Source organism: Notothenia coriiceps, unplaced genomic scaffold, assembly GCF_000735185.1.
Source record: "Notothenia coriiceps isolate Sejong01 unplaced genomic scaffold, NC01 NC01_scaffold00022123, whole genome shotgun sequence".
NCBI classification, from domain to species: domain Eukaryota; kingdom Metazoa; phylum Chordata; class Actinopteri; order Perciformes; family Nototheniidae; genus Notothenia; species Notothenia coriiceps.
In genome coordinates this window covers 133,469-148,896 of record NW_011354824.1, presented here as the reverse complement: position 1 = coordinate 148,896, position 15,428 = coordinate 133,469, and the positions used below count along the sequence as shown (strand labels likewise).

General features: G+C 41.2%; 1 protein-coding gene across 3 annotated transcripts in view; it reads right to left on the bottom strand.

Annotated features, from left to right (window-relative positions):
• Positions 1 to 13,843, bottom strand: part of gpm6aa (glycoprotein M6Aa) — a 20,330-nt gene extending 6,487 nt beyond the window's left edge. The window contains exons 1-4 of one of the 3 annotated variants that reach the window (XM_010780701.1): positions 13,548 to 13,843; positions 13,403 to 13,449; positions 2,924 to 3,116; positions 2,594 to 2,750 (exon numbers count right to left, since the gene is read on the bottom strand). In XM_010780701.1, coding sequence (XP_010779003.1) covers positions 2,594 to 2,750; positions 2,924 to 3,116; positions 13,403 to 13,439 — 387 coding nt within the window. In that variant the 5' untranslated portion in view covers positions 13,440 to 13,449; positions 13,548 to 13,843. Of the gene's footprint in view, positions 1 to 2,593; positions 2,751 to 2,923; positions 3,117 to 13,402 lie in introns of all 3 variants that reach the window. The other 2 variants (XM_010780702.1, XM_010780700.1) reach the window with 2 other exon arrangements.
• Between the last annotated feature and the right edge of the window lie 1,585 nt (positions 13,844 to 15,428).

Below are 15,428 nucleotides of genomic sequence, written 5' to 3'. Positions count from 1 at the left end.
CCCTCTTCTTTAGAGAAGACCAGGAAATGATGGATACACGGATCGTGTTCAAATCAATAGGCACGCAATGACTCTAAATAATAATGATCACGCCACCGAACACACATTCAGACTAAAGGAACCAGCCTGTTTGGAAAATGAGAGAAGTAGAAAGTACAGGTATTTGAGTTCAACATGTAAGAAGTAGAAAGTACAGGTATTTGTGTTCAACATGTAAGAAGTAGAAAGTACAGGTATTTGTGTTCAACATGTAAGAAGTAGAAAGTACTGGTATTTGAGTTCAACATGTAAGAAGTAGAAAGTACAGGTATTTGTGTTCAAAATGTAAGAAGTAAAAGTAAAAAGTCGTCGTGGAGTAAAGTACTGATACCAGAAAAATGTACTTAAGTACAGTAACAAAGTATTTGTACTCCACTACTTACCACCTCTTCAAATGTTCCCACTCCCCACTAAAATGTTGTGGTACAAAGAGAGGGTATCTGAAGCCATCAGCAGAGCCATTATTGAGCTCAATCAGCTCCTTGTTAGCGCCAAAGCTATTCAATTAAAGGGAGCTGGGGAAACAAATTTGTTACAAATCGAGCGCGTTGGTGTCCTGTGAAGTTAGGAGGGAGAGAAAAGGTTGGGTGGGTGGGGAGTGAGGATTCATTTCGTTGAGGTTGCCCCCTGTCCCGAGTCCTGATAGTAGAGATACACAGGCTTTTTTTTGGGCCTTCTCCATTAAAGGGTTGACAATCGTCCCCGTTGTTCNAACCTTTACTTTTAAGTCACCAAGACATCCTCCAATTTTCAATTTAGTAGATCTTATCTTATATTCACACAATACAAACAAATTGGTTTTCCCACCAATTCTACTAAATTGAAAATTGGAGGATGTCTTGGTGACTTAAAAGTAAAGGTTATAATCACATAATTTCCTGTGAGCAGATCACACTGGTCAATCACACTGTAAATCAAGCCTTAGAATAGAATGGTCACACATGCAGAGCACACAGCACACAGTGAAACGTGTTCTCTGCTTTTAACCCATCCTAGTACCAGGAGTCTAGTACTAGGAGCAGTGGGAAGCTATTGTACAGCGCCCGGGGAGCAGTGGGGGGGGGGTGTCCGGCCTTGCTCAAGGGCACCACGGCAGGACCCAGGAGGTAAACTGGGACCTCTCCAAGTAGCAGTCCACACTCCATATTTAGGTCTGTTCAGGGACTTGAACCGGCGACCCTACGGCTCCCAGTCCAAGCCCCTGCTGACTGAGCCACTGCCTTATTTCTGTTAGTCTAAAGACAAACACACACACACGTTTTTTAAAGAGCACTACATAAACTATTTTCAAAAGGAAACTGGAAGACACACTACAAGCCCTCTAACACTACACAGATTAAATAATCACACGTTGAACTTTACCTGGAAACTCATCCCTTAATGATGGGGGGCTTAAATCTGTTTCAGTGCGTTATAAACAGAACAGAATTTGAGTTTATATTCCAGCAGGCAGACACTGGAGCCTCAGCTGATTGTTGGACTGTGCGTTTAGCAACACGATACCAGGTGTGTGTCATGCTGCACATCTAATATTTACCCTGTGTTGGTCGGGAGGGTCCTCCACGACTCGGCCTGCTGGGGCCGGGAGGTTCTCCGTGGGTGGGGGAGGGACAGGGACTGCCGCGGGGGGAGGGGAGAGGAGAGGACCCAGGGGCGGACCCTGCTCCAGGCTGAAGGTGCTGGGGAAGGATCTCCTCCACCTCATCGTCCACATCACCTGGGAAAAGACGGCAGGAATTCATCAATCCATGCCCGCTGATCGTCTTTCTTTGTACTCCCCCCACCCCAACCCTCCCTTATATTGTAAAGCAGTTTTGAGTCCCAGAAAAGCGCTATATACATATAATGTATTACAGTGGTGGGAAGTAGTGGAGTACAAATACTTCGTTACTGTACTTAAGTACATTTTTCTGGTATCAGTACTTTACTCCACTACTTATTTTTCTGACGAATTTTTACTTTTACTTCTTACATGTTGAACACAAATACCTGAACTTTCTACTTCTTACATTTTCAAACAGGCTGGTTCCTTTAGTTTGAATGTGTGTTTGGTGGCGTGATCATTATTATTTAGAGTCATTGCGTGCCTATTGATTTGAACACGATCCGTGTATCCATCATTTCCTGGTCTTCTCTAAAGAAGAGGGACCAATGAAAACGTTGTCATGTTGCCGTTGTTCAGCATGGAAACATTCATTAGCTAACAATGACATTGTTGTTCTATTAATATAAAGGGAGGTCAGGTACTCTTTAAAACAGCTGCTAGTTATGGGTACTTTTTACTCGAGTACATTTCAAAGCCCATACTTCTTTACCTTTACTTGAGTAAAGAAGTTTAGTCAGTACTTCTACTTTTACCAGAGTATTTTTAAACACAAGTATCTGTACTTATACTTGAGTAAAGGATGTGTGTACTTTTGCCATCTCTGCCGGACATTAAGATTGCTTAAGTGATTCCTTGAAATGGAAGCTTTTGTACAAAAAAATTCATTATTATAGCAACTAACTGCAGAAACAAAATAACTCTTAATTTGCCCTGAAAGGCTAGTCTTACCCAAGCGCTGACACAGCGTCCACAGGTGGTGATCTTGAAGTCTCCATACAGGTCTTTGATGGCTCCACTGGTGAAGAAGCCTTCCACCATCAGCAGGATGCCGTAGACGAAGAAAGCCGAAGCAATGCCGTAGATCACATACTTGATGATGTCAATCCTGGAGAATGAACAGAGAAGCACTGAAAACATCCACAACAACACAATGTTACATTTTGATAATGACTACATAAGATGTCTGAATTTGGAGACTTGGTAGGGAATGGAAAGTGTAGTGCAGGGCGAGTTGTTTTTCTTTAACACCTAAGTCCAGGAAGTTCTTTTCCCACTTACATGGTGAAGACATCCAGTGCATCCACAGGGCTCCGCACCACCTCAAAGTAGTTCTGGAGGATGGTGACGGTGCCGGACAGGGCCTCATGTCCGCAGCCGCAGAACAGAGCCACGCCCGCGTACAGCAAGATGGTGGCTATGAGAGATGGGTACGGGATCCCACCCAGGCATTTGATGCAGCATTCAAGGCATCCTATAAACACAGAGAGAAACACAAAAAAATCCACTTTTAATCAGAAAATACTGAAAAGGGCCTTTAAACCATTAAATAAAGGGTTAGTGGACATTTCTGTGCAGTGACACACACAAAGACAGGATTCTTACTATTTTGATGAATTTGAATAATTCAATAATACCTTTTCTGGTGGAAAAGTACACTGTTCTGCCATTTACTTTTTGGAAATCTTAAATATTCAAGCCACAAAATGGAGTAAGACTTTATTGGCCACGTCTACTGTATCTATGCCGTGATCTTCACATTTGCCCATGTATTTTTGTTTTTTGCAGCAGATACGTTCTGTCAGTTGTTCAGCCCTACAGAGGATGCTGACATTTATTCATAACCCAAACCTCTGCCTGCGTTGTACATAGACCTGACCTTTAACCCCATTCTTCTTTTGACCAAGCTTCCTGTCCCCGGGGGCCCTTAAGGTGACTAATCGCTGCTCTGCCCCAACTTCAATCTCCTGTCGCGCAGATTGCTCACAGAGAAGCTGAGTCTGTAAATACTAGCCCATGCGAGTGTGTCTGTATGAATTGCTTAGATTTATGAGTCTCCCTGTTGCGCCTGTGTGTTTGTGTGTATTAGTGTGTGTGTTTGGGGCACTGGGGCCACCATTCGCCAGTAACAACAACAGTAGTGGATTTTATTTTCGTGTGGAAGCTCCTTACTAAACCAGACTTTATTGAGTCTTGCTGTGCATTGCAGTATATTAACCACACAAACACATTTGTTACAAAGCCCGGACTATTTCGTAATCAATTTGTAATAATTAGTTTAAAGCTGTACAATGGAGAGCTTCATCCTAAAAAGGCACGATCTGAAGCCTAAGCCAATGCATTCAATACATGTTCTTAAAATTGGCGCGTGATATAATTAATCTGCTTTTGCACGACTATCCTCGTTCATTAAAGAGACGCCATGACGGCACATTCAGTTTTCATCGTCGTTGATGTCGAGGTGATATTTAAGGATCGTACATCAGGGATGTTTTTAGCATCATCTCTTTTATGGTTATCCTGCTGTCTTCACCTGAGTTACAAAGCAAGAGCCTGATCAAATACCCCCTCCCTCTCCCTCTCCCCTTCTCCTTCTCCTTCTCCTTCTCGTCCTCAACTCTCTGCTTCTGACTCTGATCCGAACCTGAGTGGAATACCAAGTAGCTCGTCCGCCTGCTGGGCTGCGCTCTCTCTCTGAAGCTTGGTGCAGCTCCCTCGCCCAGACTCGCCTAGATTTTCTGCATCCTCACTGATGTAATCCACTGCCAGACTGTAACATGTCTATTCCTCCTCCCCGCTTTTCTACCTCTTTTGTCCGGGAAAGCTTTACTGAGAAATATATATATACGTATATGATAATAACCTCGGCAGCTTTTCAAACGTATTAGAATCCTACTGTACCTGCTCATCTACAGTTTGAATAAATACCACAGTTGAATAGTTAGTAATGTCTATGAAAACATATTCTGTCCACTGTTTTTAGTTTCTATTTCTGGGCTGTTCTGGCCTCAGTTGTGCAGAGTAGGAAATATGCCCAATTTATGCTAAGTGGATTGTTTAAAACACGGGGAACACGCCTGGATAGTTGTTTTTTGTGTACGTGCTATTCTAAGTGAAAGGGTAGGGTCGCTGTGACGGCAACTGTTTGCAACGCCTTGGTATTTCTCCATCACACCCACTCCCCTAACCCTGGGGACGGGACATCACCTGGCAAGGGACATCAAGTTCAGGAGACACCTCACCTAGTGAAGGCTTTCACACTATCAGGTTCTGACGGGGCCATCTTGACATCCATTCTCAGGCGCCATCACACCAATTCACACCTTAAGTCATGTGACAACCTGCAGGAGGTTTGAACGGCAGGGATTCCTATCAGCCACTCTTGCCAGCCGATGAATTCACACATTTTAGACCAATGGCTAGTGTAATTGTATTAGTCAGAAGTTAAAAGGAAAATTATAAATCCCCCAATGTCTTGTCGTACATTTATCTCATACTTGCCTTGTCTGCGCAGTTTGTAGATGTTTCCTAAAATATTTGTTTACATTTCGCTTTAATCAAAGGTTGATTTACTTAAATTGCTTACAGGTGTTGTCATGCAGCAGTAGCATTAGGACTGACTATGATCTTCTTTATTAACAATCTCTTTTAGATGCATTGCTTTCTGATCTGTTTTCTTAGTTGGTGAATTTTTGTACTCATATTTGATATTGAAAATGTACTGTTGTCTTTCCCATTAAAAGAAAACCCTGTTCCATTGAAAGACTGTATCCAGATGCATGGTACAGTATAGCTATTTTTTCAATATGTCAAGACTAAAAGTGATTCTGTCATCAGTCCTTCCCTCAGACTCATTATCTCCAGTTGCCGTATCAATTCCGGGAACTGTCAGTGACAGGATTTATTGATGCGGTGTTGTTTTCTGACAAGATAAGAGAGAGTGTCACATTTACCCAGCATGCTCTGGGTCAGTGTGCCTGTTTAAGCAAGTGTGAAAGATCAAACTGTCCACTCATAAATACTGGGCAAAACAGACAAGTGACTGGATGATTAAATACTGAAGGGTAGCAGATATGTATTCCTTAAAGTCAAATGGAAGCAATAACTGGTGGTTTTAGGGTTAGGGGGTTGTTTGTTGAAATAAGATACATTTTCTTTTACAAATCAGTTCATACAACATTGCTTTGTAAGCAAGCTGTTATCATTTCTCATCACCCCATCTTGAGTCATGCTGGTTACATTTGGTGCTGTAGATGTTCGGAGCCTGTGCATGGAGGAAGATGAGGAGTAATATAAATGATTTATATCGTGGCCTCAATCAAGGTTTATTACGTCTGCATTATTTACATTTGGGCAGACAAATTAAACCAGTTGAAGCTGGCATTTGCTGTTCTGTATTTTAAATATATATTATACTTCTCCCTGATGTACAGCAGCACCAATCAAATGAATAGTCAGTCAGAGGCATTAACAATAGTTTGCGAGCAACAACAAAACAAGTCATCTTGTGAATTTACTGAAAGGAAGTGTTGTTTCCATGGAAACAGTTGAAGTTACAGGGTGTGATGGGAGCAGAAGTGAGTGGATGTAACAAGAGTTATGTTTTATTGATTGTCCGCTTTTAATTTGGTGGGGGCAACTTCTCTGATCCGGTGGAGAGAAGTGTATTTGGAAAGGAAATTCCTTACTTCTGAATAGTAAATATTATATGATGGTCTAGGGGAAAGACATATAGAGTCTAGAGTTGGATATTCACTCAAGGCTTCAGTATTCTGTTTCTCTGTTTCACATTTATTGGAGGATAATTAAAACGGGACCATGCTATAATTGCTTTATGGCTGTTATGATACAGTGTTTGATTAATGCAGCGAGGACTTGTATCAGCCTCCTCTCATACCAGCACATCCTCTCATTTCCTCCCTGTAACTATCCATTGATCTTAACTGTCTGCAGATCAAGCCTGTGGAAGTCTGCGAGTGATGGTGCGATGGCGAGTCGGAGAGCTTGGAGATGCTTGATCCATAATTTAGAAGCGGCACAGTGCAGCAGAGCACATTCATTATTCATGCCTTCTGCTTAGCCCAACATTACCTGCGATGAAAATAAAAGAACCCCTGCTTGAAGAGGAGTTGCATGTATTTCAATCGATCAAGATCACAGGTGTAGTACTGCTTGTCTTTTAGAGCCCTGACACACTGCAAGTCAAGTTGGGTATTTGGCGTGATTGACTTTGGTTAAGCTTATTGAAATAAAATAGTAGAAAGAATTGAGGATTGTATGTGTGTTTGGGTCAGGTAGGAAGCAATTGAGCAATTCTAGTATTTGGTTTTAGATATGTTATCCTACATATACAAAAAAAGGAAAAAAGCCTACACGACCCCAAACACAGAGGTCCAATCAACATAAGGCATCTCCCTAATACAAAGGGAAAGGATGGACCCCTCCCGAGGCCCCTCCCACCCCCAACTTCTCCTCCATCTGTCAGTGTCATATCCGACAGGCAAAAGGGATACACACACACACACACACACACACACACACACACACACACACACACACACACACACACACACACACACACACACACACACACACACACACACACACACACACACACACACACACACTCTCACTGACCCAGGCAACGCATGAGGTTATCCTTAAATAACTCTTGGAGCTTTATGACGTGCTCCAAAGAAAACATGACTCTAACGTCCGGGAGACAGTTGGGGTTAATTAACGAAGGACGTCCTGCCCAAATAAATACGTTTGTTTGTATTAATAATTGCAATATGTTGCTAGATTTTCTTTTCTCGTTTTACTAAAAGTAATCAGTCGTCTTAGATGTGTACGTTTCCTGAGCTTTTTACCAATTCACAGCAGGTCTGGTTAAGTGTCTAAGGATTTAAGCAGTCAATATAGTTCTTGTAATTTATTGGTTTTCACACATCAGTAATTCATCTTCACAATTAGTTACTTATGAGACATTTCATGTTCAATCATTGCAATTTCAATGATGTACTGTATACATACAGTGTCAGTTAATAACACTTTTTGGCCTATCAGTATTTTGTTAATCCTAAATGACCCTTTAATAGTTTATTTGTGACACAGCAGTGGATATTAAGACCGACACAGTTTTTCAGTTGCTGTAACTGAGTTCAGTTACAAAAGTGATTTTCACTATACCTTAGCTTTGTTTGGCCCAATGGCAACACGCTTAATATTCCTAGAACTGTCACTTTTCATCCCACTGCAGGCTGAGATTAGGACCTGATTAAATGCAATAATACTTTCTGACTTGGATTACCCATGTGTTTTTTATTTTATTTTATTTAGTATTATTTATTATCCTTATCATTTATTTTATTTGACTAATTTGACAGATATATCCCTTGACATAAGTGCTATTCTGCAGTGAGCAGAATTAACTAATAATAATAATTGCATTTTAAAGATGCTATTGTCCCATATGTCTTTGTTGATGCATCCCTAATTAAAATGGATCTTTCCTTTTCATAGAACATATGCTGTATTTTGAGTAAAAGCCACAGAGACAATAAATAAGCTGCTGCGTTAGAGGAGGAAATGAAAAAAATGAAAGGGGGTGAAAGTGATCTAATATTCTGTCTGCCGCATGTTGACTTACAACACATTACATCTAATCAGACTCAATTTTTGCGCATTTAACTAGCAGTTATTAGTTCATTGTTACCAAAGGAGTTTTGAATGGGGGTGGGGTGGCAGTGTGCCTGGTCCTAGAGAGAGAGAGAGCGAGGGAGGGGCGCGGGGGGAGAGAGATCTCAGTGGGGGGATGGTGTGTCTGTATCAGTCTGAGAGTAATGGGTGAATACATGTCTCGTTGCTTTCCTATATTTAATGCGCAGCCCCCCTTCCCCCTGGAGCGAGCAGGTTTTTTTTCCAGCTCCCGCACGCCCTCATCTCCTCTGCGCATGTTTAATCAACCAGTATGGTTGCCATGTCAACCGCAGCGCAAAATCTGGGAATATACCGGGTACTTCAGAGCTATGACCCAGTTACTGTATGTCAACATATTCAGTGGGACAATAGTGACTGAGACACATTACACAGATAACCCCTCTGGGTGAAAGGACGTTGCAGGCCAGGTCTAAAAGCTCCGCCACTGATTTCCGCTCTTTCTTTTTCACTCAGAGATAGAGAGCCAGCGTGACTGCAGAGCAGCGAAGAGTCTTTTGTCTGGGCTGACTCCAGGAACTGAGGGGCAAATGTCAAAAACTCTAGAGAAGAGGCGAGGGGTGGTTTTTTTGCTTTGAGTTTCTAAATTTAAAGCACATAGCTGGGTGAATTCAGCTTGTTTTGATTGCCTACATTTTAGACGGTAAGCACCAAGGGGTGGTCGGGATTTAAGTCCTGGCTCCTAAACAAAAGAACATACTTGTCTTTGGTTCATGATTAAAACACAAGAAAACAATTGCATTTATTTTTTCAAAATGCATTTTACTTTGAGCAACCTAAATATCTAATCTTCATCCACATGTCTTTCTTTCTCTTTTTCCATATTTTGTGTCTTTCCTATAGTAAACAATGACAAAAGAATGTATTGGCTAAACCATTCCTCAACATATACATATCTTTATCATATCACTTTGACTTTAGTATATGATCATTGTAAGAAGCCAGTAGAGCTCATCAAGCATGCTGTCAAAATGTATTCTTTTGACACCATGCTTGAAAACAATTAGGAAAAACCGCTCAAAGGTTTCCACTAATAGCTCCAACTAATTTTATAGGAACAATTGGTGGATTTCCCAGGACATTTTCGGGGTCGGGGAAGGTTAGGATTCAGAACAATGCGTGGGGGGGGAGGGAGGGAGACGGGAACTATTAGGTACTGTAGCATGACACACTCACTGAGCAATGATACTGCACTGTGAGTTGATATGATGTCAGAGTGGTGTAGCCTGGGCAAACAGCATTCAGGCCATCAAGAGGCACTCTCTATTGAAGTGTTTGCCAATTTCATTCTCCAGTGTGAGAAGCTCTTTAAAGCGAGAGGAACACCCCACTGACAAGAAGACATTTGGAAATGAAGGAATTCATTCATGAATGTTGTTAATAAAAAAATAATTAATGATAAACCTTATTATTTTCCCTTTTATCCCGTCAAATAAAGAATCAAGAGTAGTCCTTTATACAGTCTAGCCACAGCAACTATATTCTAAGCAGCCTCTGGTGAATTCACTCTGCTTTAATCTCAATGCAAATGTGACATTTACAATTGGAGCTTTTAATTCAAAGTGCATGAAACTCGGTGAACCATTAATAATTGCAGCGTAACTGAAACAACTTCTGTAATATCATTCTGCTTCTGTGTTCAAGCCATGTTGTTTGAACATTTCTGTTAATAACTTCTCGTCATCTTGCCAAGTTAATATCCTGATCAAACTGATCAAACAGAAGGACAAGCAGAGCCTTGCAGAGTAGATTCTTGGCGCAGAAAACGCTAACAGGTGCGCCATTCTCAGTGTTTCCATTCAGCGACAATTCCCAACACCAGCGTGAACAATCTCCAGAATGTTCGTGGTTTATTCCTAAAAGGTATTATCGAAACTTGAGATTATTTGCAGAGTGACTCTTAAAGTCAATTCAGCTCAGTGTGTATAGTAATGGAAGCGTGGCTTTTTCCACCATAGGGTGTTGGTTTGCTTCCTGTTGCTGATTAAGCCCCTGTGGCACACAGTGTGCACAGCTACATTTGGCGAGCAGCTGAAGTGAGCAGTGCCCACCTGGTGCATCTGACTCATAATCTGAGATTTGCAGCCTCAGAACGGCATTAGCGTGCTGCGAGTGCACTCGCCTACGCCTTTGTTGTGTTGAACTGATCTATTTGCAGTTTATGTACCGTGCACTTTGACCAACAACATACTACATTTTTTTTTCACAGTGGCATAAATGTCTAATACATTGTAAACCCACTACATAATTGGCAATAAAGCCCCCGGTAAATGTCAAGGGACAATGGCCCTCTCTTAGGTAAACAATGTTGCGTGACTTTTATACGTTTTTCAATTTGTAATGGCTGAACAACCAATATTGTTATAGTGCTTGTGTTTGAGAGATGTTTTGCTGTGAGCAATGTTCGTTGAATGTCCAACCTTTTGACTTGCTTTTCGATGGGCTTTAGCTTTCTTTGGGCCTTCATCAAAGCAACATAAGCCAGTATGATTTGTTCTTGTTTTCTCATACTTTAAAATATTGCTTCACTTGTTTATTTTCCTTTTAAAGCTGGGGTTAACCTCTCCTTATAATGAGTAGTGATCCCTACAAACGATTGGATGATTGGCATTAAATCATATTGACATGGAACGAAGCCTGACAGGGTGGCTTTATTGTTCATCATGCTTCATCCGAGCAATCATTTCAATCATCTGTTGTCTTCAGTTAGCAGGAGCGGAGCTGACGGTTTTCAAGTCCCACATGGTTAGGTGATCAGTGAGCCCTGCTGCCTTGTTCGAACATCCAACATATCTGTCTCTCATTGAGCCATGCTTTATCGACCAAAAACATCTCCTGAAATGTCATGATCATATTGTTTCCTGGTACAAAATGAGGCCCTGTCTATAAATCTACTAATAGCCCTCATTTTTCACCCACAGGAAAAAACGCCCAAAACCCAGTGAAATCTTGTCAGATGGTTTTTTTTAAATATATTTTGCAAATCTAATTGTCCCAAAGTCTTTTTTGTTGTTGTTTATGTTGATTTAGATATTTGCATACTTTAAGTGCCGAAACAACCTTTAAATGTTATGTATGTATCTCACCGTGTCATCAACGGTTTTAGCTGGCGTTATGAACATTTGAATTAGTTCCACTTTGGGATGTTTCTTTAAGCATATTTTACATTGTAAATCAGAATATTTGTTTGATTATTAAAAATAAAACAATTATTTTAACCGGTCCTTTCTGAAGTTTTGAATTGTTAACACAATAGTATGTATGTCAACGATATTATAGAAACAGTTGGATGCAGGTCACTTAAGTTACTCAAGAAAACAAATAAAGAAATGTCCTAACAATTCTTAAAGTCCTGTTGGCCTGGTGGAAGCATACATTTCTGAGGACGTTAAAGGTTGGTGATTTTCCTTTTTAACAAACTTTGTCAATGATGTTTTACACAGAAGCATTAAACGCCATGAAGAGTGTATTTGGTTATTTTTCTTTTTTTTCTGTAAGCATCTGACATTTGATTCTAAACCTTTTTTCTCTGTTTAAGTTAAAATCTCGAAGCTAACCTTTCTATCAATAATAGTTTATCAAGTGACAGAAAAACAATGACGTCATCTGCAAAAAAGAAAACTGACGTTTCTCTTTTGCACCTCTGAAATGGTTCCTGCCGACCAACTATAAATCTATAGCCCTGTGCAATCTTCTAGATATTCAAAAGAAAAATGATTTCCAGCGACAGAGCTCACCGTGTATGAGTGCGCACTAACTCTTTACAAACCTGAGCGTGGCCTCAATAAATGGACATGGCAAAGAGAAATGCATGCACAGCTTGCATGGCTGCATCTTTCAGTTGGCTGAGCATTTGTGTTAGTGGCCAAGACTGACAGATTTTGCTTTCTGAACAGTAATGCCTGAGAACACACCTAGTAATGGCGACCAAGAAGTAGCCTACTAAATCTGTAAGGCTGGCGGTGCATATGCCAAACATGACACATTGTCATGGAAACAGCGACGTCATAAATGATCATGCAGCAATATTTTAAATTGTATTAATCAATGGGAACAACTAACATATTATCACATATTATTATCTCTCCAGACTCGTCCTTTGTACCTCTTTCTGTTTCTTCCTCCTACACTCTCAGACACAGTGAACTATTCCTCTATTCCTGTGTTACTGAAATGTCATCAGCAGGAGTGGGAGAGAAGAGAGAGAGAATAAATAATGACTACACTTGGCCACTGCCATGGCAACTGTTCCAGCTCATGTGTGTGTTGCGCCTGTGAGGTTTTTTTTTGGGGGGGGGGGGGGGGAGGAGAGAGGCGGGAGGGAAGAGCAACACAAACATGTGAAGCCATGCCTGTCACATGAAGTGAACCTGAGAGGGAGTGGGCTGAGACAAAGGTGTGTTCCACAAAACATGACAACAGCATCCTGTCTGGGGTAGCTATAGAAGCAATAATGAAAATGTTGCTGCCCGCATGAAAACGATAATATTCTCTTACTTGTGTGGCTTTCAACCATACTCTAAGTCTAAATCATTCATGCAGAGAAAGGGTGGTGGCGGTGGTGGTGGTGGTGGTGTGTGTGTGAAGTAAAAATAGCAGTTGCACAAAGAAAACACGAATGGCAAAAGGAAAGCCCTGCATCAAATGCACACTGAATGTGGCAAAACACTGCTGCAGCATGTCTGTGTGTTTGTACACAAAGGACAGGAGTGAACGCTGATGGATTAATGAGTGCAGGAGCTCGGTTTGCTTCTCTGTGTTTCCCTCTCAGTCACCACGACAAGCATGAAAGCCTTATCAAGCAAACAAAGACAGTGCAACCCTCGTTGAAGCGGTTCACACCCCTCTCACTACCCCAACAGCACATATAGACGTGCACTCTTCAGTGGAGGGCTGACACTCAATGGACAAAGGAATGAACACAAACAGCTGCTCTCCCTATTCATAAAGGGAAAGGACAACATTTGTCTCTGCAGAGGCACCACTGAAAAAACACCTAAGTCAGTTTCATTTAAGAACATCTCCAAAGAAACACTTTCTTACCTTTCTGGGTCTGCCCCTCATCCATGTCTTCTTCCATTGTGCTGATTCTGTTTTGCAAATCAACAAAAGTAAAAGAAAATAGGCAGGTTTAAAGCCTTATTTGTTTTTAAGGGGTATAGTCCACAAAGCACTTCACTCTCCTTGCCTCTGTCTCACTTTTCCACTTTCTCTAGATGTCCCTACTGAAGACCGAGATTGCCTGTCAGTTGTGGTTTCTGTCAAGCGTCCGGGGCGATGCGAGGAATCACTGAGTCTTTGTGATGCTGTCCATTGCGAGCTGCCGTGGCAAGTGCTGAAAACCCTCCTTGGTCCCTGGTGGAGGAGGAGGGGGGCAGGGGGGCTAGATGGAGCAGAGGGTGGTCTCTATGGTAGGCAGGAAAGCGCATGTGTGACGGGGGGTGCTGATTAAGAGGCAGGTGTGTGGAAAATGTCAAATCTAGAACACAGAGCCCAATTTTGGATTAGAAACTGAGCTGTGGTTTTAGACCTTCTGACTGAGCCATGTTTAGACAGGGGTGTTCACCACTGTGGGTCATTATTTATTGTGCAGCCCACCCTAAACACCCCTTGTTCTTGGACAGAATGGGTAAACCCATGTCCCCCCCCCCTGCGGCAGTGACTCTACAGCATTAACTCCCCTTAAATAAAAGAGGGGGGACATCTGATTTTGAAATGGGATTCTCCTAATCGTATTAGTTGTACAAATTCAATTATACGATCGCCAAGGAGGTGTCTCTGGATTCCTATCCCGTTAATGCATATGTGTTCACAGACGCTAACAAAGAAGTTGCCCATTTTGGGTGATTTTAAGATTCAAACTCAAGGATTATGTGATGTACACTGGGTTGAGGTTTTACAGCTCATGGTGTTATGTAACTCCTTGGACAGCCAATGAAGTGCTACTTTTCCTAATTCCTAAAAACGTGCCATTTATGGGAGGTACAATCCTCGATTACAGACCTGCAAATGTTTACACTGTACAAGAAGTCTTCCATGTTACATTCCACATTGAATATAATCTCCTGTATGTACAGTCAAAGGTTTCTTGAGCAGCAAACAGTAGGACAGCTTCAGAGCTCGTTCACAGCTCGTTTGTATGAAAGGCAAAATGCCAGTATAGTGGTTATCTGTCGTCAATCTAAAAACAAACAAATCAAAAAGTAAAATCTCAAAATCAGACTGCTGCCGAGTCGCCTGGAAACCAATCTTATGTAGGATCAAATCATTTTGATTGTTCAGTTAATTTTCTCTCTTTCCAACGATCAAACTAAATATAGAACAACAACTTCTACATCCTCTCTTTTCACTCCTACTATTGTCTCCCTAAAATTCCCCAAATATCAGATTCCTTATGATGCTTTAAAAAAAAAAAGAAGCATAAACAACTAGTACAATGGCGTAAATAAATAAATAATTATCAAATGACTAGATACCAAACAACAAGAAAATGTATGGTGTTTTTTTTCAAAATATTTGAATCCAAATATTTTCTCCAACACTCATTATTTTCTGAAATGTACAAGCCTTAGTTCAATACAATGTATATCAATATATCTGCCGGAGATTCAAGACTTGATTATATTTTTGGAATTGTAACCCCGTAAATAGGAACTTTAGACAAGGTCGCTATGTCTTACAATGAAAAAGACCCATGGCAAAACATCATCACACATTTATTGACAAAGTGAGGGCTGGATAGAGGAATGGGAGCCACAGAGGAATAATTGGAAGATCATTGAGGTACATTACGCTGCTGTGAGATGAAATGTGCTGCATGAATATAGGATCTGACTGAACCTGGAGTATGGACAGATGGGTGAATGGATGGATGATCAGACAGGTGGATTAGATGAAACTTTAATGATCCCTGAGGGGACATTGAGCTTCTGCCGTAGCAGAGAACTGGAAAGCAGTCATGAAAGAGGCCAGGAAAGAGGTCTGGCAGTGATATTGGTAAACACATTGCCTTGAATAAACTGCAAATAATACAAGGATGGATTGGTGCGAGGTAAGAGAAACCTTTAGA